At 43.5% G+C, this 14,481-nt stretch overlaps 1 protein-coding gene across 1 annotated transcript; it reads right to left on the bottom strand.

Moving 5' to 3' along the window:
* Positions 1–3,134: 3,134 nt before the first annotated feature.
* On the bottom strand, positions 3,135–5,179 carry LOC121536294 (complement C1q-like protein 2). Its single transcript, XM_041843559.2, has 2 exons — positions 4,196–5,179; positions 3,135–3,672 (listed from the first exon to the last, which is right to left on the bottom strand). Exons 1-2 carry the CDS (start codon positions 4,802–4,804, stop codon positions 3,493–3,495), a joined length of 789 nt encoding a protein of 262 aa, XP_041699493.2. The 5' UTR covers positions 4,805–5,179; the 3' UTR covers positions 3,135–3,492.
* Between the last annotated feature and the right edge of the window lie 9,302 nt (positions 5,180–14,481).

Below are 14,481 nucleotides of genomic sequence, written 5' to 3'. Positions count from 1 at the left end.
TGTGAATGGTCCTGGCGCACCAAAAAAAGTGTCAAGGGAAGCCAGTTTGGATTTGGCTTCTCTCAAATCACACCAAATGAGAGCAATACGTCATTGACAGACACAACTTTAATTGTTGGATCTCATTGTGTTGTTGTCAAGTGGCTAGCTGGCTAGCTAAAAGTGGCCCTTTCCTAAATTAGCCAAGGACTGAGATATGGATTTGGACTTGTGGTTTTACTTAATTCTCTGTACTGGCCAATAATTATAACCAATTCTGATCCAACCATAAATTCATACATTGTGCCCCTGGCCTGAGAGGATGGGAGTTCACTATGTAGCTAGATGTAGAAGGCTAATGTTAACTAGCTAACGTTGCCCATGAAAAGGAAGTTAGGCTAGTGAGCAAGCATTTTAGCCAGGTAGTAAAAAAATAAAAATAAATTGTGTACAGTATGACAGAGTCATAGACTGTTTAGTCAACGTGAAAGAGAGGAGGATGGCATTGGCTTTCTCTACAAGTAGGGGGAGTCAACATGTTGCACGAATGCATGCACAGAAATCAGAACCATGGACAGCCACATCATATTTAGCTTACCTTGATTGGACTAAATTGTTTTTGGTATCTTTTAGTTGGAAATAAGTAGAAGGTGCTCAACCAACGTGAGTAGAGGTGCAACCTAAAAATGTGTAGACATCATTGGACAGGAAAAGGTGCAAAGCTCGCTCACCATTAAAAATGCACAGTTTTATTAGACAAGTTTAAAAGATTGACGTTTCGGCCTTCAATGGCCTTCTTCAGAATCATTATGGTGAGTGATTATTGCGCCCTTTCCTGTCCAATGGTAGGATATATTTTTGTTGTCACTGTATTAGACTAAGCATAGGTGATTTGATGATGTTGAAATGTTAAAGTTGAAATGGTGCTGGAATTGTGGGGGCAGCTCCTGTTTTCTTTGCAACTTGTGGTAACTCTCTGTGGTTCTAAATCAATAGTTGTTTAGTAGTCCGAAAATGTCAGAAACATTAACTTGCTTGACCATGCTTTATGTCATGTAACTGTTTGTTATATGCAATATGCTTTGTGTACTTCACCAGACAGAGGTTTCACGCATGGCTTTTCTTAAGATCCTAACAATTTACATATGGATTTTCTTAAGATCCTAACGATATGTACGTTCAACCTTTTGGCATCTACCTGGCTCCATAGCATGCGGACGGACGCCTTTATGAGTCAACCCGTGCATCACTAAAGCCCACATTGCGCGCCCACTATTGGTATAGGGGGAAATGTCTCTGTTGAATCCCAAATCATTCCCTTCCCCTCGCCCCTCCATTTGCGCTTTCACACGCGCCTCCACAATTTGCAAAAGTGTCCCAAAGCTGAGGGAGTGAAAATTATTGAAGGTGTAGGGGCTAATTAGACCCTCAGATAGCCACTTCGACGGAGCCAGCAAGGATGCAGGTTTCAAAGCGAAGTGCTATCCCGACACCCACTGCGATATGTTTGGAGTTTGGACAATTTCATACAACATAATGGAGAGGCGTGGCTAATTACACGTGCATTTGTTTATGTCTGATTTCGAGACTTGACAAATGTAACAGATGAAATACCTCCCAAATAAAAATGTTACTCTTATTGAGGTTTATATATTCTAAAACGATAGGGGGATTTGTTCATTTGAATGTCATGCTCGTTTTATTATTTAAAAGTGGAACATGAATTGCATCATTCAAGTAAGGAGTGTGTCACGAAGTTGATGGGTTTATTGATCCCATCGCCACTCTCTGGAAGTCACCCTCGGAGTTTCGTCAGCAACAGTGAGAAAGGAGGCCCCTACGAGCGAGTTGGTAGGGGCGAGAGGGTGATTTGGGATTCACAGTCTGTCTTTGCCTAACCTGCGCTGTCCATGGTGCAGAAACCACTGGTCTGGCTTAGGAAATCAGAATAAAAGGCTATTTAGATGCTTGTGTATTATTTCGATGAAGAAGAATGGCATCATTAGCAAAATGTTAACATGAACCACTGTTAACCTGTGGATCTTAATCAGCTAATCAGCCTCCTACCAAGACGCATGAAAAACAAGCAGGTTGACGTTTATTGTCGTGAATCTTGCCCTGGAGGCAGAATTGAGCGATTTCCGCTTGATGGGACAGCTGCGAAGTCAAAATGGGCTATATCGTAAAATAATAATTAAATAATATAAATAAATAAGTAAAAATTCATGAAAACAAAAGTGTGCTTTTTGGTCTTAATTTAAAGGTAGGGTTAGGCATTAGGGTTAGAAGTGTGACTAAGGTTAGGGTTAAGGTTAGGTTTAAAATGAGATTTTATGACTTTGTGGCTGTGCCACCTTTTGACCACTCTGCAGAGCTGCCTCCAGGGCAAGATTCATGACAATAAATGCCAACCTGCGAAAAAAACACAGGCAAACATATAAAAAAATATTTGTGCAAACAATAACGGTATTAAAAGCCAAGTGCAAGCAGAAACTAAAAACAAGGTGCTTGATGAATAACATATTTACACAATGGTTGTGAGGGGGTATGCTTTAAAGATCTTAATACAGGATTAACATGCAGGCGGAGTCTCATGAGCCATCAGGTCTGTTATGCTATCTGTTCAGTATATGGACGGGTACCATAATGGAGTATGATTTCTAAGCTGTTGTCCCAGACATCTTCGTAGAACATGAGGTGCTTAGACCCACGTCCCTCCAATATTAATGGGGCGTGAATAGATCAGTGTCGAGGTAAATTAAACCATGCAGGCCTTAGTCTGTGCCCCGTAGGACATCCATCTCCAACCGTCCCCGCCACAAACACCGACAGTGACACCGGCAGTGACACCCCTGGATGGAGACTGGAGGAGTGAGACAAGAATACAGGATGTGGAGTGGAGTACAGCTCCAGACAGTCAGACAAAAACGCAGCGCAATGCCATTCTTAGCTAACGCCCCATTAAAAACATGTATTAGGCCACACATTCTAGGCTAAATCTATTGGGAGGATGGTTCATTTATGGTTAAAATTATATATCTAATCTACAATCTATTTGAAGAATGAATGTGATCTTAAACATGACAACAAATTCCACAAATAAACTGACATAATAGAAAACATAATTTATTGAAATACTTATTTTCAATGGACGTAGTGTACTGGAATAAGCTACTATAAGACATAAAACATTTTTGTAACATACGGACATTGGTGGAACAATAAATATGACATCTGACTCCTTACTTTCATCTTTGTTGCTTATTTTTGATACATATATATCTTAATAGGCTATATATCTTGAGTGGAAACAGACAGATTTTCAAGCAAATATATACCACATCACACGGAAATGTCTTCTGTATACGGGCGGATGGCATATCTTGGCTCCCCAAACCCCACAAATACAAACAAATGACGCACAGCCGCTTACAGGGGCGCCCGGACAACGGGCATCTTGCTCTAGGTATGATAGAGTCTAATAATGTAGTTCACATCCCTGCATGTCTAGGTTTAGTCCGGATACAAAATGAAACCGGAAAACGTGCTGTACTTGTTGTTGTTTCCCCCATGCGCCTTGCCTCCGTCCAGCTTGATGTAGATCTCGTCCCCGGAGTCTAGATGAAGCACTACACTGTTGCTGGCGTAGTCATAGTTCTGGTCTGCGTCTTGGGCTATCGCACTGGCGCGGACCTGCGGATAAGATACATTATTAGAGTAGTGAAGGACTTTGCAACATTAATTAATAGGCTACTGACTGACTCGTGCCCACCCTTGACCCAATGCTAAAACATTATAGATTCACCACTTTGAACCTACCAAACTAATAAAGGATTTCTTGTTTGTTTATGTTGGCAATGTGTATAGGCTACACAGCTCAAACCGCTCCAGGTGGCTGACCAGGGTAGGGCTGACCGCTACAGTAGACGACAAAGGTCTTGTTAAAACCACCGAGCGATTAGTTTGTCTTTGCTGGCAAATAAAGTGGCATAAGCCTATTAATTCACTGACTGAACTCACTGAGTGAGATTAAGTGCACGGAGCAGATGCCGTTTTGGAGAGACAAGCGCTTTCTGCGCGTAATAACTATCCAAGATCAATCTGGGTCAATGCACAGTGGATGTGGCCGCTCTCCTTCAATTACAGAAGTGTATAGCATATCATGTTGACTTTGCATAAGAGGAAATATAATTGCGTAATATAAGGTATAGCCTACCTGTCCGTTTTTGCACAAATCTGCCCACATGCTGGTCCCGTCGCCTCCGCGCATTAACACATGGTATGTAAAGTAGTAGATCCCGGACACTTGACACGTGAACTTGCCGGTAGACGGGTCGTAATGGTTCCCCAGGTTTGTCACCACGTCGTCGAACCTTAGCACCTCGTATCCCTCGTGGGGGTTTTTCAGACCCAAGTAAAATGCGATTTTTGTGCCGCCAATTGCGGAGTCTCGGTCCTCGCCATTCTTTGTCCTGGCACTACTCACAGTCCCCTTAGCCGACTCCCCCGTGGTAAGGCCGGGAAAAGCCGGTTTCCCTGAGTTCCCCCTGTCCCCCGGCGGTCCTCTTGGACCGGGTGGACCCGGTTCGCCTGGCGGACCTCTCGGTCCGGGTTTCCCCGGCCGACCCGGATCGCCTTTAGTCCCATGCGAGAACGCCGGGGATGGGATGGCGCTCAGGTCCTGCATGACTTCCAGAGCATTGGCGCTGGGTTTGGGGTTGTATGGATCACATATCATCCGACAGGTGCCCATCATCTCGTAGTGTGCATCCGTCTTGGATGCTTGGACCAGCAGCGGTATCGCTATGATAAGCGCTAACACCATGACGATGCCAACCACAGCAGCAACGACACGCTTCCTCTGGAGAGTCCGAGAAGCAAGCGCTAAAAAGTCTGTTTTGCTTTGGGAAGTAATGGTGAAAGGTTGTGAGTGCGCTAAAATGCAATGCAGACAAAGCGAGTGCACTAAAAAGGAATCACTCTATTCCAGGAATAAAATAAAAAAAATGAAAACAACAAATGTGTTGTAACCTTAAGATTAGTTCACCTTGGGGCGCTTAACGCTGTGCCAGTATCACTACGCTTCACAGAGTTGACAGGGGAAGTATTCGTTTTGGCATGGCTGAACACGCGCTGGATCTCCGAGCTGAATAGAGAAAGCTTCGAGCGATTTCTGCCCGTCTGCAACAACAGAGGGGAGTAGAGCGGCGCTGACGTAAGAAGTTGAGGGCAAAGCCTGTTGCAATTTAGATTAAGACTGCAACAATAATCATTCCATCTTTATGTATGAATTATAAATCCTCTGCACCTACCAGAATATTGGATCAGAGAGCGTCACTAATTCTTAAAAGTCTAGGGGGGTTCTAAACTGACATATGGAATTGGTTTAAGGTCATAGAGAGCATCACTAACACTTAAACCCCATTATTGAAATGTTGACAGGGAATTCTCTCCCCCTTATTTCTACTTATTTGAGAGAAGACATCTACAGTGCCTTCAGAAAGTATTCACACCTCTTGATTTTTTCCACATGTTGTTGTGTTACATTGTGGGATTAATATGGATTTAAATGTACTTTTTTTGTCAATGATGTACTGAAAATACTCTGTAATGTCAAAGTGGAAGAAACCTTAAAAAATGTTTTGTTTAATAATGGAAAATAAAACACTAATGTATCTACATGTTAAAATCACATTTGGCAGCGGTTACAGCTGTGAGTCTTTCTGGATAAGTCTCGACGAGCTTTCCACACCTGGATTGTACAATATTTGCTCCTTATTCTTTAAAAAATTATTCAAGTTCTGTCAAGTTGGTTGTTGATCATTGCTAGACAGCCATTTTCAAGTCTTGCCATAGATTTTCAAGCCGATTTAAGTCAAAACTGTAACTAGGCCACTCATGAACGTTCAATGTCGTCTTGGTAACTCCTGTGTGTATTTGGCCTTGTGTTTTAGGTAATTGTCCTGCTGAAATGTGAATTTGTCTCCCAGTGTCTGTTGGAAAGTAGACTGAACCAAGTTTTCCTGAAAGATTTTGCCTGTGCTTAGCTCTATTCCGTTTCTTTTTATCATGAAAACTCCCTAGTCCTTGACGATGACAAGTGTAACCGTTTTGCTTCTGTCCTTCTCCTCGCCCCTATCTGGGCTTGAACCAGGGACCTTCTGCACACATCGACAACAGTCACCCTCGAAGCACCGTTACCCATCGCTCCACAAAAGCCGTGGCCCTTGCAGAGCAAGGGAAACAACTACTTCAAGGTCTCAGAGCGAGTGACGTCACCGATTGAAACGCTACTAGCGCACACCGCTAACTAGCTAGCCATTTCAGACCGTTACACAAGCATACCTATAACATGATGCAGCCACCACCATGCTTGAAAACGTGAAGAGTGGTACTCAGTGATGTGTTGTGTTGGATTTACACCAAACATAATGCTTTGTATTCAAGACAAAAAGGTCATTTCTTTGCCACGTTTTTTGCAGTATTACTTTAGTGCCTTATTGGAAACAGGATGCATGTTTTGGAATATTTTTTATTCTGTACAGACTTCCTTCTTTTCACTCTGTCTTTTATGTGAGTATTGTGGAGTAACTACAATGTTGTTGATCCATCCTCAGTTATCTCCTATTAAACTCTGTAACTGTTTTAAAATCACCATTGGCCTCATGATGAAATCCCTGAGCGGTTTCCTTCCTCTCCGGCAACTGAGTTAGGAAGGGCGCCTTTATCTTTGTTGTGATTGGGTATATTGATACACCAACCAAAGTGTAATTAATAACTGCACCATGCTCAAAGGGAAATGTAATGCCTGCTTTAATATTGTTTTACCCATCTACCAATTGGTGCCTTTCTTTGCGAACCATTTGAAAACCTCCCTGGTCTTTGTGGTTAAATCTGTGCTTGAAATTCACTGCTCGACTGAGGGACCTTACAGATAATTGTGTGTGTGGGTTACAGAGATGGGGTAGTCATTTAAAAATAATGTTAAACACTATTATTGCACACAGAGGGAGTCCATGCAACTTATTATGTGAGTTTTTAAGCACATTTTTACTCCTGAACTTATTTAGGTTTGAAAACATTTTTACATTTTACATTTTAGTCATTTAGCAGACGCTCTTATCCAGAGCGACTTACAGTTAGTGAGTGCATACATTTTTCATACATCATTGCACTTTGACATTATGGGGTATTATGTGTAGATCAGTGACACAAAATCTCAATGTAATTTATTTTAAATTCAGTCTCTAACACAGCAACATTTGGAAAAAGTCAAGGGGTGTGAATACTTTCTGAAGACACTGTAAGTGCACGTTTTTGTTATAAAGATGTCCTGTGAAATTGCATTATTTATTATATTCAATGCATCAAGGTGAGGAAGATGTACACTGCTCAAAAAAATTAAGGGAACACTAAAATAACACATCCTAGATCTGAATGAATGAAATAATCTTATTAAATACTTTTTTCTTTACATAGTTGAATGTGCTGACAACAAAATCACACCAAAATGATCAATGGAAATCAAATTTATCAACCCATGGAGGTCTGGATTTGGAGTCACCCTCAAAATTAAAGTGGAAAACCACACTAAAGGCTGATCCAACTTTGATGTAATGTCCTTAAAACAAGTCAAAATGAGGCTCAGTAGTGTGTGTGGCCTCCACGTGCCTGTATGACCTCCCTACAACGCCTGGGCATGCTCCTGATGAGGTGGGGGATGGTCTCCTGAGGGATCTCCTCCCAGACCTGGATTAAAGCATCCGCCAACTCCTGGACAGTCTGTGGTGCAACGTGGCTTTGGTGGATGGAGCGAGACATGATGTCCCAGATGTGCTCAATTGGATTCAGGTCTGGGGAACGGGCGGGCCAGTCCATAGCATCAATGCCTTCCTCTTGCAGGAACTGCTGACACACTCCAGCCACATGAGGTCTAGCATTGTCTTGCATTAGGAGGAACCCAGGGCCAACCGCACCAGCATATGGTCTCACAAGGGGTCTGAGGATCTCATCTCGGTACCTAATGGCAGTCAGGCTACCTCTGGCAAGCACATGGAGGGCTGTGCGGCCCCCCAAAGAAATGCCACCCCACACCATGACTGACCCACCGCCAAACCAGTCATGCTGGAGGATGTTACAGGCAGCAGAACGTTCTCCACGGCGTCTCCAGACTCTGTCACGTCTGTCACGTGCTCAGTGTGAACCTGCTTTCATCTGTGAAGAGCACAGGGCGCCAGTGGCGAATTTGCCAATGTTGGTGTTCTCTGGCAAATGCTAGACGTCCTGCACGGTGTTGGGCTGTAAGCACAACCCCCACCTGTGGACGTCGGTCCCTCATACCACCCTCATGGAGTCTGTTTCTGACCGTTTGAGCAGACACATGCACATTTGTGGCCTGCTGGAGGTCATTTTGCAGGGCTCTGGCAGTGCTCCTCCTGCTCCTCCTTGCACAAAGGCGGAGGTAGCAGTCCTGCTGCAGGGTTGTTGCCCTCCTACGGCCTCCTCCACGTCTCCTGATGTACTGGCCTGTCTCCTGGTAGCGCCTCCATGCTCTGGACACTACGCTGACAGACACAGCAAACCTTCTTGCCACAGCTCGCATTGATGTGCCATCCTGGATGAGCTGCACTACCTGAGCCACTTGTGTGGGTTGTAGACTCCGTCTCATGCTACCACTAGAGTGAAAGCACCACCAGCATTCAAAAGTGACCAAAACATCAGCCAGGAAGCATAGGAACTGAGAAGTGGTCTGTGGTCACCACCTGCAAAACCAGTCCTTCATTGGGGGTGTCTTGCTAATTGCCTATAATTTCCACCTGTTGTCTATTCCGTCTGTGACATTTATTGTCAATCAGTGTTGCTTCCTAAGTGGACAGTTTGATTTCACAGAAGTGTGATTGACTTGGAGTTACATTGTGTTGTTTAAGTGTTCCCTTTATTTTTTTGAGCAGTGTACATTCCAAAGAAGAATCAAAGAACATAGGAGAAAAAAATCTACATTTACATTTTAGCAGACGCTCTTATCCAGAGCGACTTACAGTTAGTGCATACATAATTTTTTTATCAAACCCACAACCCTGGCGTTGCAAACGCCATGCTCTACCAACTGAGCTACATCTCCTGCCGGCCATTCCCTCCCCTACCCTGGGCCAATTGTGCACGCCACCCCATGGGTCTCCCGGTCGTGGCCGGCTACGACAGAGCCTGGATTCGAACCAGGATCTCTAGTGGCACAGCTAGCACTGCGATAGACCACTGCGCCACTCGGGAGTCTAAATTCGTGCTAATACCAAGAGCCATACACTGTAACGGAAAACTGTAATTTAAACTGTAATTTTTGGTAACATCAACAGTAAAAATATAAATAAAAAATTATAACATTTCAAATACTTTGAAACGTTTACTGCACCATACTGGTTTGTGAAGACATGCTCTGATGAAGGTCGACTGACCAAAAGCTCAGGCACAATTAAAGGTCCTCTGTAGCTCAGCTGGTAGAGCACGGCTCTTGTAACGCCAAGATAGTGGGTTCGATACCCGGGACCACCCATACACAAACATGTATGCACGCATGACTGTAAGTCGCTTTGGATAAAAGCGTCTGCTAAATGGCATATTATATTAATTATAATTATAAAGATATTTGCATCTGACAGGAAGTGTGCAGATACTTTTTCCTGTTTCTCCAGCTTTGCCTTTTGCCTCCAGCACCTTCATAATCAGCTCTGGGTGCGTGGTAGATTCAGCCCATTAACTGCATCATACTCAAAATGATGGTGCATTGTGGGAAAATGTTGTGGTTGGTGAAATAATTGCTGTATTTCCAATGGTACTGTAATTCCACCCCACAGAATACAGTACTGTACTATATCTTTGGAATGGCCAAAACCTTTTGACTACTAGTGGGTGCATGGTATTGTTGTTTCTGTCTCATTAACATATTTTGAGGCATGCTTTGTAAGAGGCTATATTTGTTGCACCCATGAGTGGGAATGCTGTACCAATTTAACTCCAATGTGGTTGGCAGGTTGACAGTTATTGTCATGAGTCTTGTCCTGGAGGCAGAACTGAGCGATTTCCCCTTCGATAGGCCAGTTGCAAAGTCAAAATTGGCTATTTTGTCAAACTTAATGAAAACTAAAACGAGTGTTTTGGTCTTAATTTAAGTTTAGGGTTAGGCATTAGGGTTAGCAGTGTGGTTAAGGTTAGGTTTAAAATCCGATTTTATGACTTTGTGGCTGTGCTAGCTAGTGACCACTCTGCAGAGCTGCCTCCAGAACAAGATTCATGATGAAAAACGCTAACCTGCATGTGGTTATAGTGCCCTTTCAATTTAAAATGTGTAGGCCGGGAACAGATTGGAGTGGAAGCAAGTCTTAAACCTTAAATGGTTGAGCATTTTGCCATGTCCTTTTGGTCTGTTTTGCCCTGTAGTCGCTGCCAGTTTGAAAGTCTTTGTTAAGGCTTCTAGAGGAGCAAGTGATATAAAACACAAAATATTCATTAATACTGTATGCTGTAATGTGTAAAAACTACCAAGCAGCCAACTTGCTTGCACCAACCAGCCTCCCCTCAATGAATTTCATTCATTAATTCATATTACGGTAGCATTTACTTTTTACAGTATAATACAGTCCATTTTAAGGTATTGTACTGTGTCATTACACATTACTTGCTTTGATACCATATTTATATTACAGTAGGTGTACTGTAATATGAAAGACAGAATTTAACTTGCCTGTAAGTTACTGTCAAATTCACAGCAGCCCCTTTACAGTGTATATCTGGAATCCACAATGAGAAATTGTGTCTTCACCCGCACAGTAGCCTAATCTTTACCATAAAGCCAAGGCTGAAGCAATGCAGTGCCCTGTACTGATGTTGCATGTAATGTTGAGCACTTAGTCGTAAAACAGTGGTTTTGGTGTAAAACAGCTAAAATAGGCCTATTTCATTTTGACACAGAGACTTTGAGACAAATTTTCCGTGTCCAACTTAGGTCTCTTGCGGGTCTTATTAAACTTATCACATGGTCATAAGACTGTGATTGTGGACTTCAGGAAACAGCAGAGGGTGCACCCCCCTATCCACATTGACGGGACCGCAGTGGAGAAGGTGGAAAGCTTCAAGTTCCTTGGCGTACACATCACCGACAAACTGAAATGGTCCACCCAAACAGACAGTGTGGTGAAGAAGGCGCAACAGAGCCTCTCCAAAATCAGGAGGCTGAAGAAATTCGTCTTAGCACCTAAAACCCTCACAAACTTTTACAGATGCACAATTGAGAGCATCCTGTCGGGCTGTATCACCGCCTGGTAGGGCAACTGCACCGCCCGCAACCGCAGGGCTCTCCAGAGGGTGGTGCGGTCTGCCGAACGCATTACCGGGGGCAAACTACCCGCCCTCCAAGACACATACAGCACCCGATGTCACAGGAAGGCCAAAAAGATCATCAAGGACATCAACCACCCGAGCCACTGCCTGTTCACCCCGCTATCATCCAGAAGGGGCGGTCAGTACAGATGCATCAAAGCTGGGACCGACAGAATGAAAAACAGCTTCTATCTCAAGGCCATTAGACTGTTAAATAGCCACCACTAGCACATTAGAGGCTGCTGCTGCCTATAGAAATCACTGGCCACTTTAAGAAATGGAACACTAGTCACTTTAATAATGTTTACATCTTGGACTACTCATCTCATATGTATATACTGCATTCTATTCTATAATATTCTTCTGTATCTTAGTACATGCCGCTCTGTCATTGCTTGTCCATATATGTATATTTTCTTAAATCACATTTTTACATATGACTTGTTAGATATTACTGCACCGTCGGAGCTAGAAGCACAAGCATTTCGCTACACCCGCTATAACATCTGCTAAACACGTGTATGTGACAAATAAAATTTGATTTGATTTGATTTGATAACCCGCTGAGCTAAAGCCCAGTAATTAGCTTGGGGAGCTTACAGAAGTCTTTAGGTGTCATGCTTTGTTACTCATCATAAGAGCATTGCAACAGTGTAACAGAACATTACACTGCCATTACACTGGAAATCACAAGGTACAGTGCATTCGGAAAGTATTCAGACCCCTTGACTTTTTCCACATTTTGCTACGTCACAGCCTTATTCTATAATGGATAAAATAAACAAAATTCCTCATCAATCTACACACAATACCCCATAATGACAAAGCAAAAACAGGTTTTTAGGAATTTTTGCAAATGTATTTAAAAAATACACAGAAATAACTCGAAATTAAGCTCAGGTGCATCCTGTTTCCATTGATCATCCTTGAGATGTTTCTACAACTTGATTGGAGTCCACCTGTGGTAATTTCAATTGATTGGACATGATTTGGGGCGGCAGGTAGCTTAGTGGTTAAGAGCGTTGTGCCAGTAACCAAAAGGTCGCTGGTTCTAATCCCTGAGCCGACTAGGTGAAAAATCTGTCGATGTGCCCTTGAGCAAGGCACTTAACCCTAATTGCTCCTGTAAGTCGCTCTGGATAAGAGCATCTGCTAAATAACCAAATATTTTTTTTGAATTTTGGGGGGAAAGACACACACCTGTCTAAATATGTTCCCACAGTTGACAGTGCATGTCAGAGCAAAAACCAAGCCTTGAGGTCGAAGGAATTGTCCGTAGAGCTCCGAGACAGGATTGTGTCAAGGTAGCATTGAAGGTCCCCAAGAACACAGTGGCCTCCATCATTCTTAAATGGAAGAAGTTTGGAACCACCAAGACTCTTCCTAGAGCTGGCCGCCCGGCCAAACTGAGCAATCAAGAGAGAAGGGCCTTGGTCAGGGAGGTGACCAAGAACCCGATGGTCACTCTGACAGAGCTCCAGAGTTCCTCTGTGGAGATGGGAGAACCTTCCAGAAGGACAACCATCTCTGCAGCACTCCACCAAGCAGGCCTTTATGGAAGAGTGGCCAGATGGAAGCCACTCCTCAGTAAAATGCACATGACAGCCCACTTGGAGTTTGCCAAAAGGCACCTAAAGGACTCTCAGACCATGAGAAACAAGATTCTCTGATCTGATGAAACCAGGATTGAACTCTTTGACCTGAATGCTACGGTGAAGCATGGTGGTGGCAGCATCATGCTGTGGGATGTTTTTCAGTGGGAGGGACTGGGAGACTAGTCAGGATCGAGGGAAAGTTGAACAGAGCAAAGTACAGAGAGATCCTTGATGAAAACCTGCTCCTCCTTCCAACAGGACAACGACCCAAAGCACACAGCCAAGACAACGCAGGAGTGGCTTCAGGACAAGTCTCTGAATGTCCTTGAGTGGCCCAGCCAGAGCCCAGACTTGGAGAGACCTGAAAATAGCTGTGCTGCGACGCTCCCCATCCAACCTGACAGAGCTTGAGAGGATCTGCAGAGAAGAATGGGAGAAACTCCTCAAATACAGGTGTGCCAAGCTTGTAGCGTCATACCCAAGATCACTGCCAATGGTGCTTCAACAAAGTACTGAGTAAGGGTCTGAATACTTATGTAAATGTGATATTTCAGTTTTGTATTTTTAATACATTTGCTAAAAAAATAAAAACTGTTTTTGCTTTGTCATTATGGGGTATTGTGTGTAGATTGATGAGGGGAAAAAACGATTTCATCCATTTTAGAATAAGGCTGTAATGTAACAAAATGTGGAAAAAGTGAAGGGGTCTGAACACTTTCCGAATGCACTGTATACTGCTAAATACAAGTGGGTCTACATGCAATTTGTGGCCTGAAAGCCCATGCATGAGAGGGCTGCAAAGTGGCACCACCCTGCTGTTGGCTGGCACTCTCCACTGTAATCTGGCGCAGAGCACCGGCTTCCCTTCTGTTGTTGGGCTCAGCTAATCCTTATCTCCTAGATCCGGGGTTTAACTTCTAACACCCTTGTCTCAGCAGGCTAAACTAGCGGCTAACAAGGCACCAGTGTTTATTCCCCCTCGTTCCTCACTAATGAGTTTCTAACAAAGATCAGGAAGCGGGGGGGCACCGTGTCACCCCCTCCCCACGATCAACACTCCCTGGGAGCGATAATTAAGTCAATATACTTTGTGATTAGCATCCTTCTCCTGGATTTGGAGAAAGTGTCTCTGAACAAACTCTGAGCTCTTCACTAGTTTTATCAGTGCTGTAATACAAAGTCATTAGAGTGAGTATTGTCAGAGTGGGCCTGTGGGTGTGAGATTGCTTAGCACATTCTAATATTATGATGCCCATCAGGCTTTTCATGAGTCAACATGCACATTCAAAAGGTTTCAGGCTATATCATAGTTAGTACAACCTGCTTTTCTCTCTCTGTACTGTGGTTATAAAGCAAGGCTAATGGGATGTGGGAGCAGCAGCAGGAGTGTTTTTTTTTACTGTAGAAGAGAGGACAGACTCCTAAAATAGGGAACATACATCCTCAGATAGAAGTCATTGTGTACGAACTGGGGGGGTGAAGGGGGAGCAGAGCTTCTGTTATCACCACATCCAGCACTGTTCAAAGGAAGTAT

The sequence above is a fragment of the Coregonus clupeaformis genome, chromosome 23 (genome assembly GCF_020615455.1).
Source record: "Coregonus clupeaformis isolate EN_2021a chromosome 23, ASM2061545v1, whole genome shotgun sequence".
Classification (NCBI taxonomy): Eukaryota; Metazoa; Chordata; class Actinopteri; order Salmoniformes; family Salmonidae; genus Coregonus; species Coregonus clupeaformis.
The sequence above is the reverse complement of the archived record's forward strand: the minus strand, read 5'-3'. Positions and strand labels throughout refer to the sequence as shown.

Excerpts from the sequence above, each read along its gene's own strand:
- LOC121536294 (XM_041843559.2), bottom strand. The coding sequence starts at position 4,804 with ATGGTGTTAGCGCTTATCATAGCGATACCGCTGCTGGTCCAAGCATCC. Across the intron at positions 3,673-4,195 it reads ATTTGTGCAAAAACGGACAG|GTCCGCGCCAGTGCGATAGC; the intron begins GTAGGCTATACC and ends TCTTATCCGCAG.